Source organism: Styela clava, chromosome 12 (genome assembly GCF_964204865.1).
Source record: "Styela clava chromosome 12, kaStyClav1.hap1.2, whole genome shotgun sequence".
Classification (NCBI taxonomy): domain Eukaryota; kingdom Metazoa; phylum Chordata; class Ascidiacea; order Stolidobranchia; family Styelidae; genus Styela; species Styela clava.
The window spans coordinates 1,564,344-1,581,147 of record NC_135261.1 but is presented as its reverse complement, the minus strand read 5'-3'; the positions used below and the strand labels follow the sequence as shown (position 1 = coordinate 1,581,147).

The following is a 16,804-nucleotide window of genomic DNA, read 5'->3' as shown; positions in this document are numbered from 1 at the left end:
TCTTTTGCATGAAACTTGAAGCAGTAACTGGCCACCACTTGATAATTATGTGAGAGAGAGGACTGACTGACTCCTCGCCGTTTACAGCTTCCTCCAATTAATTCCATGCTTCTGAAAACAGAGTAACTGGCAAACTAATGCCATATCTGACAACGATTGGCAGCCGGACGAGAGGGAGGCCATGGCTTGCGATTGAGCTGTCTTCCTGGGGCGTAAATTGTATCATCTTTGCCAAGCTCAAAAATGTCGAAAACCGTTGATAGATAGAGATACTTGCGCACATTATTATCCTAACACTAGGTTCGCTAAACACACACAAAAAGCATGACCGATTGAATTTATTCTACAAATAGATAAAAACAAGGAAAAAAATGAGAAGCCCAATTTCCCATCATTGTCAGTAGTTTTTGTTTCTTTATGAAACATTGGCAAATAATGCGCAATCGTATGCAGGACTGTTAATTTGATCCTAAAAAGTTAAGTAAAGCAGACTAATGCTATTGGTCAAAATTTGGTACTCCTGAAGTATGTGCATCAAGGTGTCGCACAACCTGAGTTCAGGTTGTGCACCATCTTGGTGCACATACTTCCGGAGGTCTCAAAATTTTTACCAACTCCGGGTCATTTCTAAAAATCAAGTACTCGATGAGATTCAGGGATTTCCAACGTCAAAAGTCTTTTCTGGGCTATAATCGCTTAGGAAAGACTTTCAAACTGTGCCTTTCAGCCCTGTAGAAGGCAACAAAGTGGCTTTCTGGGGGTCACGACTATATTAACTCAAAAGTAGATAGGCCATGGTCAGCATTATTATTTAATGTGCATAAACAACTGACGAAAATTCATTAAAAACAAGTTTTTTCATAGAAAAAGAGATGTCTTTAGACCCTGATCGCAAAGTTTGATAGCAGGCAAACCTGCTTTTACGTTTTTTTTATTAAAATTTCGCTATCAATTATTTGGAAGCTGGGTCTTAGGCCGCACGTTTTTGGAATTAGCTGGATTGGGATTTCATGAAGAGTGTCGTCCTTCATTAAGAATTGATATTTACTGTCAGCATTTAAATTACAGCTTCCATAGCTGTGCAGCCATCTTCAGAGTTTGTTACAATAAACTTTAGGCAGATCATTAAAGGTTTAGTGCTGTGAAAAAGGTTGGAAACAACATGCTAAAGCAGCAGAATCCCATATAACGAAAGCTAAAATTCAATTTCCTTCCAGCTTCCACTTTTAAATTATGGCTTCCATAACTTGAGCAAGCCATCTTCTGAGTAAGTAGCGATGAGATTGTTGTGAGGGTGATGTGCGATGCCAATAACGTCTCTATCATGCACGGTCAATGTTCTCTCCAGCTTACCAGAATTTGTAGAAAAACAGTACAGCACCTGTAGGAAAATTAACGTTAGCGTTAGAGCAACAACATTTTGTCAGTGGGCTATATAGCCACATACTAGCCAGTCCAGGTGAGGAATTTAGATTTTCCATGTGCACAACGAATTAAAAAATTTTAACAATGCGAATTTTTATTTATTGAACATTTTAGTGGGACACATGAAATTTTGAGTTCTTGCACAGCAAAAGAGTTGTGGGTTTGCTCTTCCAAAATATAAAAAAGAGCCCTTTGTCCGAGCCTTTAAGACACAAGGCCATCGAAAATCAGACTCCATAATCAATGAGAACATGCTAAAGTCAACTGCAAAGAGTTTCATTCAAGTTGCGGCTCTAATTTCGATTTAAATTAAAACATGACAAAATATTACACAAAAATACGACTGTGTAAAAAAAATCATGCCAAACTCGAACTCCTCAGATTAGCCTAGAACCTTACCTGATCTTCTCCAACACAATAAACCCAATCTCCTCTTGGTGAAACAGTGCAGCAGACAAAATCACCTCCCTCTCGTTTACCAGAGTTGAAAGAACGGACAATTTGGCCCTGGAAAATAAAGGTTTTACGTTGAATTCCCAAACAGGAGCCTCGTTCTGAGGTTTCTTTTAAAAATGTTGTGCTCAATGGCATTTTTTAAACAGATTTATTCATGGATGGTGTAAAGTTGACAATACAACTCAGTTCAAAGTCAATACATCGATTAATACAGATTAACAAAACCACAAACTAATAATGAGCATGCTGCCCAAACAGTGAAAACAGAAGACAAAACACAATAGAAAATTATTCACGCCTGAGCGAACATAATAAATGAAGCAAAACGAAAGTGAAAGAATGCAGTGCTTGAAATGAATAAAGTAGAACAGTAACAAATTCACTGTGTTTTATTTTAAGTTTAGGAAAGACGTAATTGTCCGAGGGTAAGCGTTTGAACGAGTCGTTCAGGAGATGCCCCTTTTTTGGTAAGAACATCAGCCAATTGTTTTTTCGATTCGACCCAGCTTATGCTGTTGATTTCTTTGTTTTGAATCATCTCCTTCAGCATCCCTATTTCAACTCGTAAGCGTTTGTTGGAAACATTTTTACTGGATCGGAGTGCTTCACATAGTGATCGATTGTCGGTTATGACATCGAGTTGTAGGCTTTTGAGTTTTCCAAAATATATCTCCGCAAACATATCTTTGATAAAAACAGCATTGTCAACTGCGTCTGACAATGACAGTGTTTCCGCTGTGAGAGTACTTTTGGCAACGCGACGAATCCTCTTGGACTGCCAGCTTAGCAGAGAGCATTCATTATTTTCTCCAACCAAGAACACCAAATTGCCACCTTGGCTTCCACCATCTCTCAGGTTACCATAAGCAGCATCAGCGAAGACGACAATCTTTAATAATTCATCATTTCCTAAATTTTTGTATTTCAATGATAATTGCTGGTTTTTCAGTCTTCTTATTATCTTGTTTATATAGAGCAAATCTTTTTTCTTCCCATCTTTAAGGTTAGAAGCAAGCTGACAAACATCATAGCTCACGTCAGGACGTGTCTGATTGCTTGCCCAAAGAAGACGGCCAATATTCGCTCTTAAAATATCTATTTGAGAAGACGAAAGACACTCTGCATCATCTGAGGTCACTTTTATGGTCTCAAGGTTTTTTACATACAATTCTTGATTGATCAATATTTCATCGGCTGATTGTTGTATGTCTAGTCCCAAATATTTGAATGCCTCGTTTTTCTCCGAGCTAATTAGAAATGTTGACCTCAGTTTCGAAATCAAATTGTTCTCAAAATACTCTGTGCCAGACCACAGAATATCATCAACATGAATCCCAGCTATTCCTTGTAATTCCCCATTGCAGTATACATAGAATACTGCTGAATCAGATGCTGATACTTTTGCTCCTTGGTCAACGAGAAACTTCTTTAGTCGATTGTACCATTTGAGTGATGCATCACTTAACCCATAAACACATTTGTTTAGTTTCCATAGCTTGGTAGTTCCAGCCTCTTTGGGAGGCTTTAAAAATATTTCTCTATCCACACAATTTCCCTGTAAGAAAGCTGTTTTAATGTCAATCGTATGAAGCTTCCATTTCTTTTGTGCGACAATGGCAATAAGAACTCTGAGTGAATCTTTTGAACAGGTGGGCGATTCTTTAGCAATATCGTCAGTTTGTTCTTCAAAGCCTCTTGCGACAAGTCTGGCTTTGGGAATGATTCCATCTTCAGTATCTTTCATTGAACACACCCATCGTACGGAAATTGTTGGTTGACCAACATTTTCGACTTCATTGTAGACCTTATTTTGTCTCCAGCTTTTCAACTCTGACTTCTTTGCTTCTAGAAAGTCAACATTTTCCAAGACCAACACATCTTCATGAGTGTTTTCATCCATTTCCTTCTCGTTCAGATTTTCCACTTTATCAAAATCTACGTACCCAGATTTTCCTCTAAAACTTTCTGGATTACAATATTCAACATTGTAGCTTTTCCCATATTTCCCGGTTGATTTACCTGCACGACTAAGGATTTTGGCTTCATATTCCTCACCAGCTAATGTAAAAGAGACAATTTTGCCTTTAGTCAAGTTGAGATTACGTCTGCCACCAGTTGCTGCTTGAACTGGATTGCCAATTGCACTTTGGTCATTATCCATATTTTCAGAATCATTGCTTTCATTTGAAATTTCTGGAACAGACTGTTCCTCATCTTCTATATAATCATTACCATTAGACGAAGCGTCAATTCCATCATTAGAATCTGTTGGAATGCAAACCTCCTTTGTCCGAGGAAAATCCTGAAGATAACGGTTGGCATGCTGGACTCTGCATGAATGTGCTCTGATTAGCTGTCCGCCATGTCGTATAAAAATAACCGGTCCATCTTGCCCAATTACTTTTGCAGGGCCCTTCCAACGTTTTTGATCCTCTCTCTTATAATAAACCTCTTCTCCCGTGAAGAATTCATCCCGAGTCTGTCGGGTTTGTGTTCGTAATGCTCTTCTTATTTTTTCGGAAGATTCTGATTCAATAACTGCTTTCCTGGCAGCTTGCATTGCAAATATATTATTGGCTACAGTGAGACTTATAGATTCACCTTCCAAGGCAGGTGGGTCATCATGAGTAACTGATGGCAAAGTGGGATTCCTTCCAAACACGAGCTGGTTAGGGCTGAAGCCATTGTTATTCACAAGTGAGTTTTTTGCGCTAACAGCCCAAGCAAGTGCAGTTTCCATATCACATTTCTCAGCTGCCTTAACCTTCATCAATGTTTCTGTCAATGTCCTATTGTGTCGCTCGCAGAGTCCATTAGACCACGGTGAGTATGCAGCTGTCGTCGTGAATGTTATATTAAAATTTCCACACATATCTTTGAACACTTCAGAATCAAATTCTCCGCCGTTGTCACTCAGAATACGAGCCGGACTTCCAAAAATGCCTATCCAATTTTGCATGAATTTCTTTACAATTGTTGATGAAAATTTATTTCTCACAATGGCAGCTCTACTGTATCGAGTGAAGTGATCAATCATATGCAAATACCACATATCAGAACCTAGCTGATGTAGATCGACCGCCACTGTTTGATTAAAATCATTTGCCCATGAAAGTCCTACAACTGGACGTGGCGAAGGTTTTTTGTAAACTTTACATATTTCACAATCACTGACTGTTTCTTCAATCAGGCTCGAAAGATCTGCATTCCATTTTCCTGCATTCTGAATGAGCTTCTTTAATTTGTCTTGTGACGCATGGCCGAACTGTTTATGCAATTTTGTAATTTCAGCTTTCCCAAATTCTTTATGCCCAGTGCTTTCTGATGCAAGGATTTCATTACGACAACCAACTTCTGCCTTCATTTTAGGCAGTATATCTACCGCATAATGTCCATTGGTAGATAAATGCAACTTAAGATCTTGCTTGAGCATTACCGCACGATCGTTCTGCATGTCAAGTATAGTGCCTGCACGCTTTAGTGTGCTTTTGCTGAGTAACAATGGCAAGTTTTCTTCATTCACAATTTCAACCTCCATTCTCAGCAACGTTCGGCCAATTTGTACAGGAATTATAGCCTTTTTCTCAGCTTTATTATTTCCATCAAGCGACTGCAGACGCACCAAAATTGCCTGCTTTTCCTTTGGCACTTCTGTTATGGAAATCCACATGTCCAACTTATTTTTCCATTCTGCATAGCTAGTACCGCCTCCAAACCTTGGTGGTGGTATTTGTTTGGAAGTCATTTTCCTCTGCTACCATGTAAAGTTGACAATACAACTCAGTTCAAAGTCAATACATCGATTAATACAGATTAACAAAACCACAAACTAATAATGAGCATGCTGCCCAAACAGTGAAAACAGAAGACAAAACACAATAGAAAATTATTCACGCCTGAGCGAACATAATAAATGAAGCAAAACGAAAGTGAAAGAATGCAGTGCTTGAAATGAATAAAGTAGAACAGTAACAGATGGTTTTCACATCTTCACTGCAAACAAGGCTTCGAATAAGCCTCCACTAACCACATTAGGAGGGGGGGGGGGGGTAGTCATGCATTTTCAAACTGGAGGTCTGAAATTTTTAATTACCAAATTGGACCAAAACCACTAGCGGGCCCAGGTACAAAGCAATTTAAGCTACCAAAAATTGATATGTGTGATACAGAAAATTTACATTTCAAAAGGGGGTTCGACTCACAAACCCCCCTTGGGTTCGCCTCTGTCAGGAGGTACAATATTTTGAGAAAGAACCATAACCTTTTTGGTCGGTTTGTGAACCAAATTTATTATACTTTAGAATTCTCCAATCAGCCATAAAACCCTGCTTTCCAACAGTACAGAATGAGTAAGGAATAAAGATTTCTAAAACCAGGACCATTGGGGAAGCTTTACCTGCATATTCATGATTGATACAGTATTAGATCGATTGCAAACGACAAAATGTTCTAAATTCTTCGGCAAGACATGGACGCTGTTGACAGTGATATCCTGCTGACCTCCTCCAAATGACTTGAACGTGTTGCTGCATTCGGTCGTCTTCACACTCCAAACCTGGAAGATAAAATATTTTTTACATGTTTGTAAATACATGTTTGTTTAGAAAGGATCACAAATCCTCAATGAAAAGTGAAAAATTTATGATGAGAAAATTGTTAATGCAAGTTATTACTAATGTTCTAAGAGTTATATGTATAGTTTTATACACACAGTGATATACCTCGGTAGTCCAAAATAATCCATTCAGGATTGGTGTTCGACTACCGATTTGTTCCGAGCATCAAAACTTTTTTGCCATAAGAAACAAGCGTAATGGTAACAGTTAAGATGATGCCGTTCGGGTGACATCATCTTGGCTGATACAGTCTAACTTGACAATTTTAAATTTCTTGGCTAACGCACGCCCCTGTCACATACACTGCGAAGTAAAGAGACTCATCTCTGAGCAAAGTTACAGGCAACGACTGGCGAAACAATAGAGAATTATGGCGTTATATTACACTACAGTATTCAGGTACAGTTACGAGCAAACACTGAGGGGCCGTCCGAAACTTACATAACAGTAAATAACAGCTAATAAAACGTTTTATCTATCTCTTATCTTACTTTTATCGTTCCATCTGATGAAGCGCTGATAACATTATGCCCGTCATTGATAAACAAAGCCTCATTTACAAAGGAAGTATGCCCTCTCATTTCTTTCAAAGATTTTCCAGATTTCAAACCATGGATTCGAATCGTTTGGTCAAACGAAGCACTGAGAATCTGAAAATAAAAAAAGGATTTTATACTAACCCCTGGTAGATAATGTGACAAAGTAGGTTTCTGGGTTAAAATAGAATATCAAAACTAGGAGTCTAACCACCAATGTAATAGTATGGGAATTTGGGCCATGCAGCTTATCTTGCAACCAATGTTCCCTCTAATTTTTTGTAGTATGTGTGCGCAGAAATTTTGGTGTGTGCGCACTTTTTTGGAAATGACTAATATTTGTGCAAAAACCAATGAAGAAATTTTGGCATTCTAACCGGGTGATAGGTGGGCCAACAACAAACTTTCTCAACCTGCCAACCAAGCACATTTTCACATTACATCGAAATACGTCTGTGCGCAGTAAATCTATGCGTGTGCGCAGCCTCTGAAAGCTGTGTGCGCGTGCACACGCGCACACCTTAGAGGGAACACCGCTTGCAACCTATTTACTTTAACAAAACTACATCGTTGGATATTATGTCAAATTTGCTTTGTGTCTTAGCTTCAACTTTGTGTTTAAAATGTCGATTAATGGCCACCCATACGACGAGATCGTGAGATACACTATCAAAATTGAACATCATTTCCCAAACGGCATACCTGGCTTCCATCTTTAGAGAACGTAACACAGGTGACTCCTTTAGTATGAGCTCTCTCAAACCTACGCAGACATTGGCCTGTAGTCAGCTTCCAAACCTGAAAGACAAAAACTTGTATTTCAGCCACAATTCTGTTGGACACAAAGTGGACCGTGCTATGGATCGTTTTGTTGTTATTTATCGATCTCGATCGGTAAGTATGTTCATAATCATAGGTGTTTGTCTGTTAGACACTTTCATATGTTACGCGATATCTTGAAAGCGAAGGTTGAATCTGCTCCAAATTTTGCATGTGCATTCATCATATCTCGGACCAAAAGCCTATTGGATTTTGGATGAATTATGTCATTAAATCAGCGAGTTATAAATTAATTAGTGATGGGACACTATTGTCGCTATTTAGTCTGAGCGGAGGAATCGAAACCGCAGTACGATTGATAAGACGGCAGTCTCTGATCGCTATCTAGTTGATCTCCTTGTTAGTATTTCTTTCCTTCTTATGAAAAAAACGCTCTCTTTATTAACAACTGGGACAATCAGATTATTGTTTATTCCAACTTTCCTACCAGGGGTGTGTCCAGAGCAGGGGTGGGCAACGTACGGCCTGCGACGAGATTTTGACCGTCTGCTGACTGTTCATCAGTACATTATGATATTACATTATTACACTTTTGGTAAATCATGATAAATTCATTATGTGTTTTTTGGTCTCTATTTTTTTGTAGTTTAAACTTTACTTTAAACGTGATTTATAATTTTCTTTCTTGCATTAGCGAATAAATATGTGATTGAGATATTGAATACTATTCATGTTATAATCCGGCCCACCGAGAACCTCATTTTCTAACATATGGCCCGCCGACTAGAGAAGTTACCCACACCTGGTCTAGAGCGACCATAGGGGGTAGCCGCCCCAGGCAGCACATATAAGGGGTGAGTTTGTTGCTTAGTTTGATGATTCGAATAATAATAATACAAACATTTCAATCTTACTTTACCTTTATTTTATTTATTCTCATACAAAATAAAATCTATAATTTGTTCATCCCCCAAATTATCTTTGAAGTTATGTATAAGGAGAATCATTATCAGAAACTCGAGCAGCAGAAAAGTTGGACGCGCTCATGTTTTCTACACATTTGTATTCAAGCGAAAATCCTTTTGAACTCAAGACACAATCAAGTTGGATGTTTTAAACCACAAGGCTATATTATACCTTAATTTTTCCATCTTGGGCTCCAGTTGCCAGCATCTCACTGTCTCTACTGAATGCAAGACACAGAACCGCATCATCCATCATCATGAATTGATCCTGGGCTTGAAATTGTAAATCTTTACGAATTTTACCGGTCGCGAAGTTCCATACTTCAATAAAACCGTCAACACTGTAAAAAAGAAATTGTGTGAGGTTGTGATGTTTCATTTCGCTTCCCGGGAAGAGAAAAGCTGATAAGACAAGCTGGTATATGTTGATACACAGTCTCTTGCTCAGTTATTATTGTTATTTCAGGGCAAGATTTGTAATAGACAGCACTTAACACCGGCAGTTCTGGACAGATAAATTTTAATTTTTGAGGCAACCATAACAAACCAGCAATTATGAAAACCACCCTGAAACAAAGAGCAGCACAGAAATCCTCTCGCATATATTTATCTGAACCCTAACCCAATACCAACTATTTCAACCTGACAGGCTCTCCAGAAGTATGTGTACCAATATGGAGGTAACTATTTTTGTTCGCCTACTTTACATCAAGTTGTGTAAAGGGACTGAAACCTATAGACGGGGTGTATTCACTTGGCTAACACAGACAATCTCGAACTCATAATAGAACTAAAATCTAAACTAGGATAACCTGAATAAAATTATCGCCTAACCCTAATACGAAGCTATATTATGTAAAGGACCAATACCCAGGGAAATAGTGAAGTTACTAAACTAAGGAAAAGGGGAATGTAAGAAAAGGGTGATAACAGCTTGCTAATACTAATGACTCATGGACTAAGCCTTGATCATAGCATGACGTGAAATAATTTTATGGCTCAGTAAAATAAAATATATGGGGGTAATTGCCATGGTACACATACTACGGGAGTACCCACTGATACTTACCTCCCAGTCACCAAGTACTGTCCATCAGGAGAAAACCTTGCGCATTCAACATGAGATTTCTGACCAAACTTGATTGTTTTATTCAGCATTGTCGGATACTTTTCATCCTCTTCCTCTCTTGTTGCTGCTTTTCCTCGGAACAAATCAATCGTTGACCCTGGAGAGGTAAAAAAGAGAGTGACGTTAAATGGTTCCATTACATTTGAACCCACGTACATTTGAACCCATGACAATTGCACTTGTATGCTATTGCACCTATGGAATTTTTTTTGTTTCACGGATAGTTAAACCCATACTAACCCTAACCCATGGGTTTTAGCACCCGCATATAGATTGAACCCGTGGATATACGCATGGGTTCAAATGTACGTGGGTTCAAATGTACGGTCACCACGTTAAATACATTGCACAGCTAAGTTTAAAATAAGTCAGTAAAAACACCACAAACTCCATGCCCATAGGTTGAAGTTTCGATTAAACTACAGAATAGTACGAATTATGCAAATAGCTAACTAGTGTTACCTGGAGGTAAAAGTCCTTGATATTGTTGCCATTTCAGAGCCTGGCCGAGTAATGCCATAAGACGAGATGGTGGTACAACACTGACCTGAAAGAAAGATAATTAGACTGATGAACAAGAGTGCAATGCTTAAATATACGGATGGGACACTGTTGTTGATTGACTTGTACGGCCACTCCAATATCAGCAAAATACCAGCCAAATGTTCTTGAAAGAATTGTACTGAATGACATATGTATCAAATTTATCGGTTTCCAAATTACTCTAAGACAAATCTAGACTGTTAGCATTTTGTACCTTCTCAAAGTACACAAAATTCCAGATAGATTGGTAAATTAGCCCAGTTATATAGGTAGAAGTGATTTTTCACAACAGCCTTAACAACAGTCAACCCAGTGACCATTCTTTCTTTGATCTTACTTCCAAAAATACACAACAATTTAAACTCACCTCTTTAGCCAGGGACTGAGCTATCACGGCTCTTCTTTTTTCTTTGGTTGATCCATCGGGATAGGCTTCTCTCGGATCAAAATATGACCTTGCCAGAAGGTTTTCAAGGTGAACGTAGCGATCTGAAAATGCAATTAAAATTAAAACACTATTTGAGGTGCTCATTTTTTACTCTATGGACACATTTACTCCGAACTCGCCTCAGTACAAATGGATATGTGGAGAGCTAATAATTTTTGAGATATCGGAACCTCTACCCAAACTGAATGTATCACTATTCCGGATACATTCTGAGAATATATTTCGAATATGAAATATCAAATACAGCACCTACAGCTCAGAATATCTAATTTTTATATAAAAATGTTCTAAATCACTCCCAAATTAAAAAATTTACTAATGAATAAAATAAATTTCGACATACCAACTGGCACAGGATGTAATTACATTAGCAAGGCAATGCTAAAAATGAAAAGACCGCGGCCCTCCTAAATATAGTAGCCCTCTGAGTGTCTGGTCTTGCTAGTCTGGAGCCCTATCCGAAATTAGGAAATTACAAATTACGAAATTAGAAAGGTTCTCATATAAGCTGACCCTACAAATCACAACACGTCATACCTGCCTATCACAGCAAATTCAAGTTGCAGCTGTTAGAATTAGATTAGCATACTGTTATTTGGTTTGAGTGCCATCAGAGATATTGCCATATAAGACAAATATTTAGTGGTATCTATCAGAGTTACGCAAGTATAAGCTCACCCCTTAGTTTGGCAACTTTTTTGAGTTTTAAACCCTGCTTATATGCGGCAAGGATATACGATAAGTTTAAGATTTTTCTGATCATGAAAAATGAATTGAAAATAACCCTAATTCCAACCTGGCTGTGAATGCTTTAATGCAAGCATAGGATCTGTCTGTCTGAGAAGAGATCTTGCCGCACCAAGTTCTCGTAGTTCCACCAATTCCAAAACAATTTGTTCGTATAAATCCACTAAAGTCTTGTCTGGCAGCTTTAAGGATTGAATGGCCTGAATAAAGAGTGGTAAAACATTTTGAAAGATTTGCATGTGGATGGCTGTTCTCATGGAAATCTCAGAAAGATCTTCCGGGTCTAAAAAGCGTTTGAGCTATGAAAAATTGCTATGTATGACACGAAATACCCTCTTTTTTTATTCATTCGCTAAAGTCTTGTCTGGCAGCTTTAAGGATTGTATGGCCTGGATAAATTTGAAAAAAATTGCATGTGAATGGCTGTTCCCTAAAAGTCGCAACTCCAATTGTTTAGTATCAACCAGGGATGGCAAAAATCAAATAATTCACTATTGCAGCGGTTCCCAAAGGGTGGGCTTAAAAAGAGTTGACCTTTTACCTTTATTCTATAGTCCTACATGTTTAAAAACTTTAAAATTTCTAACCGCAAAGTTATGTTAAAATAAAACAGCCAGGGCGTCTGATCAAAAATTGTGGTTTTCAAGAGGCTTGGTGGAGTCTAAGAGCGTTTCAAGCTATGAAAAATTTGCTATGTATGGTACGAAAAAAATGCTTTTCTTTACATTCCAAAAAAGAGGGGGGATTCCGACTCGCAAAACCATTCCCCTGGTGATAAACATGTGATTTAAACCAGAGATTTTTAGCTTAGAATAGCTACATGGTGGAGTCTAATGCTTTACCTGCAAAACTGTGTCCCAATGTCCGTTATTTATATCCGACACAAAGCCATCTATGCTGTCTACAGTGTTGAGTGAAATAGTGGATTCTTCTTGAAGGGTTGCCAGGGTTCTGAAATAACAAAATGAATTTTTAGGATAAGGTCTGAAACAATTTGAATGAAAGTTCTGGAATAATAAAATGAACAGGTAAAATAATTGACAGGCCCAAAACAAATCAAACATAACTGGAATTGAATTTCTGTCCTGTATGTTGGTATTGTTTGTTTTGAATGTTCCAAGACATGTTGAAATTTCAAAAAAATATTTAAATGCTCTTAGTTTCAGCTAGTTACTGATTAAAGTTTGAGGCAATATTCACCAAAGTGTTCCAATAAAAAGTTGGAGTAATTTAAAAATCCGAAGTATATCTTAGCACCTGTTGAGATTAAAAAGGAAAAATACATGTTCGATTCATGTCCTCGAACAGTTCATTTCAACTTTTGTATTAAACAAAGATTTGTAAAGTTGGCTTATTTGCGAATTTTTATAAATTCCCCAATTCAGATCTGTTTTAAATGGGACTGCTTATAAGCGAATTATCATAAATTCAACAATTTGGGTCCTTTTTTGGGGGTCGGCTTGCATGCGAATAATCATAAATTCATCATTATAAAATCATTAATTATATTAAAGGATGTACGGTAACACACCTGTGCAGGTTACTTTCTTTCAAATATTGCTCCACAAGCCTGATAACATCAGCAGATTCAATTTCTAAAGTCATTCTGTTATTTTTTTTCTAAATAATACCTCTATGATAGAATAAATAAAACAAATTAAACTTTGTCTTAGAACAGTAAAATGATAAATAATGATGTTGACAAAAATAAAATATAATGTTTTACTAGCACACAAATATCTATCAGATGAAAAATAGACAAGACCTGATTCAGAATAGGTCGATTTGATAGCTGGCACATTGTGCTATGCCAGTGGTTCTTAACCTACTATGGGGTCAGGCGGCTTTAAGCTCTTATGGCCCTCCTGTTTATTATTGTAAGCGCCTAACAATTACTGTGGTGTTGGTATAGCATACGACGCTACGTTAGGAGGTACGAAGTACGTATTACTTGTAGAATAAAACCGTAAATTGATAAATGTTAGTCAAGGAATAAAAGTGGCATGTTTTCTAATAACAAAGTGGCATGTTCTCTAATAATTGTTGTTGGATTTTTACAATTATTGAGCTTAAAATTAGATTTTTTTTTTGTTGCCCAATGAGAGGAGTCCCCGAGCCATCCCAGTTAGTGGAAAGAGTAAATAAACAAGCCAATCTGTTGTGGAACACGCAGAGGGTAATGAAACAAAACAACAATTTAGGACAGATAAATACAATGCATATAATGAATTTTGCACTCAATTCGAACTACAAACAGAAAACTAAAGATATTTGCTATGAAAAATTTTTACAAATCTAAACACTAACATGTGAACACCAATGTGAATTACAAAATAAATTTGATTTAAATAGCAAAATTGATTGTGGATGAGAAAGTCAGGGGTCAAAGGTCATTAAAATTCATTCTAGGCACAACATATCTAAACACTAACATGTGAACACCAATGTGAAACACAAAATAAGTTTGATTCACATAGCAAATTTGATTGCAGATGAGAAATCCAGGGGTCAAAGTTTATTAAAATACATTCTAGGCACAACATATCTAAACACTAACATTTGAACACCAATGTGGAACACAAAATAAATTGGATTTACATAGCAAATTTAATTGCAGATGAGAAAGTCAGGGGTCAAAGGTCATTAAAATTCATTCTAGGCACAACATATCTAAACACTAACATGTGAACACTAATGTGAAACACAAGATAAATTTGAATTACATAGCAAATTTGATTGCGGATGAGAAAGTCAGGGGGCAAAGGTCATTAAAATACATTCTAGGCACAACATATCTAAACACTAACATGTGAACACCAATGTGAAACACAAAATAAATTTGAATTAGATACTAAGATAGCAAATTTGATTGCGGATGAGAAAGTCAGGGGTCAAAGGTCAATAAAATACAGTCTAGGCACAACATGGGGGGGGGGGGGTTCTGAAATTTCTATTTGCCAAGTTAGATCGAAACAGCTCGCGGGTCCGACCGAACGCTGGAAAACGTGTGTTTTCACGAGTAATGGAGGTCTAAAAAGCGTTTCAATCTACGAAGAATTGCTCTGTGTGATACAAAAAGATGCTTTTATTTTTTTTACATTTCAAAATGGGGCGACACCCAAAAACACCCTCCTGGCTACGTCCCTGACCAATGTGAAATAGAAGATAAATTTGAATTACATAGCAAATTTGATTGCGGATGAGAAAGTCAGGGGTCAAAGGTCAATAAAATACAGTCTAGGCACAACATATCTAAACACTAACATGTGGACGAGAAACTCAGTGGGTAATAAATTGGCTAGGCAATGCTGTACTGGAAAAATTCAGGCCAGTAACTTCTGACATGTCAATTTCTAATTGCCTAACTTTTGTCAATCCCCATGGTCACCACCCAGTTTGTAAGTAATTGGGTAGGCAATGCAAAACAGGAAAAATCGGTTCTTTCAAAAGAAAGTATCCCTTTATGTATCAGTTGCTACTTATAGAGAGTTTAGATGATAAAATGCCTCATAATAAAAAATCGCTGAAATTCAGTTGCACTCGCATGACCTAATTAGGTTGAAATTGCATCAAGATAGGAAGAAATAAATTCAATTGTAAGCTATTCCCATCCAGTAACAAGACAAGAAGCACCCTCGTGTTAAATATAAATATCGTATTATAAGGAGATATTGGACAGTGAATGCATATAATGATTCTGCACTCGAATTGAAGCAACTCAGTGGTGTATCGAGCTAACTGTTGGGAATACGCTTGCCACCGCATCTCTGATTACCCTATGCCGGTTCGAACTTCGAATCCCATACGAAGATGATTATATGCGAGAGGATTGCTTGACACCTCGCCGACGTGGGGTGGTTCACCTAACCGTTGGGTGATTACAGTTTCCTTCGCCATTAAGTCCATGCACGTAAACTGCTTGTCTGAGGAAGTCTGATTTGGGTCGGACAAAACGTTACAAAAATACATTTGTGTTAGTGTGCAGCACAAGCGACTCTTAAATTGCAAAGCAAAGAAATGTTCTAAATCGGTAACATTCGAAAATATATTTCAAAAATTTATTATTTGACTATTTTTTATTTGAAACTTGCTATTTAAATATTCATATCCACTTCCCAAAGAGCACTAAATAAACGTTCTTTTTTAAATTAAGATAATTTTTGGAAATTTCTCATTTTAAACCCAGACTCCATGTTATTCCCTGAACCAAGCCTAATATAACAGGTTGCCAAGCTACAAGGTACCTAATCCAATCCAATAATTGACCATATAAAATATGAGGCCGCTCCCAAGGGCTCGTGAACATTCTTTTCAAGTCAACTTTCTCTTTACAGTAAGGGCAGGTTTGCTTTTTACCCACAATGCACCAGCCACGAATGCACAAATCGTGAAATTTGTGGTAACATGACAATTTGTAGACTTTCTCTGTATTTTCGTCATCCTCGTCTACGGGAAGTACTAAAACAAGTCCGCAGACAGCGCAAACGTCCGGAGATAATTGTTTTGTTGGCATTCCAGTCTTTGTGTAATATCCAATTGTTGAAGCCATCGTGTCTGAACATATTTCCGCAAAATCGCGACCCATAACTCCGTAGTAAAGTCCGTAAAACATCAAAACGACGCTAAAATCCATAGCTGTCTCAGGGTGAATCCTGAATGCCATATTAACACCCATCATTGTTAAAACAATCAGTGAATAACCGAAAACGCCGATAGCGTAGCAAATTCGAAACAAAATTAAAAACCATTGGTAAACCAATCTTGGCGTTGTACCACGAAGTGGTTTCTTCCTTGCTTTCGTAACAACAAACGCCGTAACGACAGTGAAAATTACCCATGTTGTTAAAAATCTCCACCAAAGATAATGTAACGAGAAAGCTAACGGTATAATCCACATCCCAACCAAAGTCGCAATGTTGTAAGATTTAGGGTGACGGTTCTTCCATTGTACAAGCGCTATTTGTGACACAATTAATGTCGAAATAAGAATAAAAATCATCTCTAAATGCATGGTTTCATGGCCTTTATGTTTCCGCTGCATCTCGAGACGCTCTGCGATAATTTTCTCCTTTTCTGTAAGTTGTTTCGTTGGTTGGACTTCAATCTCTATAGTTTCTTTAATTTCTTCCATTTTTTAAATTATTAATTAAGAATGAAAT

General features: G+C 37.5%; 3 protein-coding genes and 2 long non-coding RNA genes across 5 annotated transcripts in view; 1 reads left to right on the top strand and 4 right to left on the bottom strand.

Annotated features, from left to right (window-relative positions):
* Positions 1 to 323: 323 nt before the first annotated feature.
* The window catches only part of LOC144430347 (uncharacterized), a 55,176-nt gene continuing 38,695 nt past the window's right edge, over positions 324 to 16,804 (bottom strand). The window contains exon 2 of the long non-coding RNA XR_013479477.1: positions 324 to 551. This is a non-coding gene — a long non-coding RNA (uncharacterized LOC144430347). The remainder of the gene's footprint in view (positions 552 to 16,804) is intronic.
* On the top strand, positions 425 to 932 carry LOC144430348 (uncharacterized). The gene is made up of 2 exons (XR_013479478.1): positions 425 to 561; positions 739 to 932. It is a non-coding gene; the product is annotated as an uncharacterized LOC144430348 (long non-coding RNA).
* On the bottom strand, positions 794 to 13,281 carry LOC120329527 (WD40 repeat-containing protein SMU1). Its single transcript, XM_078118256.1, has 12 exons — positions 13,177 to 13,281; positions 12,488 to 12,596; positions 11,695 to 11,845; positions 10,818 to 10,939; positions 10,370 to 10,454; positions 9,848 to 10,004; positions 8,951 to 9,119; positions 7,736 to 7,831; positions 6,989 to 7,147; positions 6,278 to 6,436; positions 1,825 to 1,932; positions 794 to 1,381 (listed from the first exon to the last, which is right to left on the bottom strand). The coding sequence occupies exons 1-12, from the start codon at positions 13,248 to 13,250 to the stop codon at positions 1,232 to 1,234; spliced, it is 1,539 nt and encodes a 512-aa protein (XP_077974382.1). The 5' UTR covers positions 13,251 to 13,281; the 3' UTR covers positions 794 to 1,231.
* On the bottom strand, positions 2,046 to 5,851 carry LOC144430759 (uncharacterized). Its single transcript, XM_078118841.1, has one exon. It carries the CDS (start codon positions 5,624 to 5,626, stop codon positions 2,282 to 2,284), a length of 3,345 nt encoding a protein of 1,114 aa, XP_077974967.1. The 5' UTR covers positions 5,627 to 5,851; the 3' UTR covers positions 2,046 to 2,281.
* Positions 13,278 to 16,803, bottom strand: LOC120329912 (E3 ubiquitin ligase Rnf121-like). Its single transcript, XM_078118257.1, has one exon. It carries the CDS (start codon positions 16,774 to 16,776, stop codon positions 15,817 to 15,819), a length of 960 nt encoding a protein of 319 aa, XP_077974383.1. The 5' UTR covers positions 16,777 to 16,803; the 3' UTR covers positions 13,278 to 15,816.

Excerpts from the sequence above, each read along its gene's own strand:
- LOC144430759 (XM_078118841.1), bottom strand. The coding sequence starts at position 5,626 with ATGACTTCCAAACAAATACCACCACCAAGGTTTGGAGGCGGTACTAGC.
- LOC120329527 (XM_078118256.1), bottom strand. The coding sequence starts at position 13,250 with ATGACTTTAGAAATTGAATCTGCTGATGTTATCAGGCTTGTGGAGCAA. Across the intron at positions 12,597-13,176 it reads AAAGAAAGTAACCTGCACAG|AACCCTGGCAACCCTTCAAG; the intron begins GTGTGTTACCGT and ends TTGTTATTTCAG. Across the intron at positions 7,148-7,735 it reads TCTCTAAAGATGGAAGCCAG|ATTCTCAGTGCTTCGTTTGA; the intron begins GTATGCCGTTTG and ends TTTTATTTTCAG.
- LOC120329912 (XM_078118257.1), bottom strand. The coding sequence starts at position 16,776 with ATGGAAGAAATTAAAGAAACTATAGAGATTGAAGTCCAACCAACGAAA.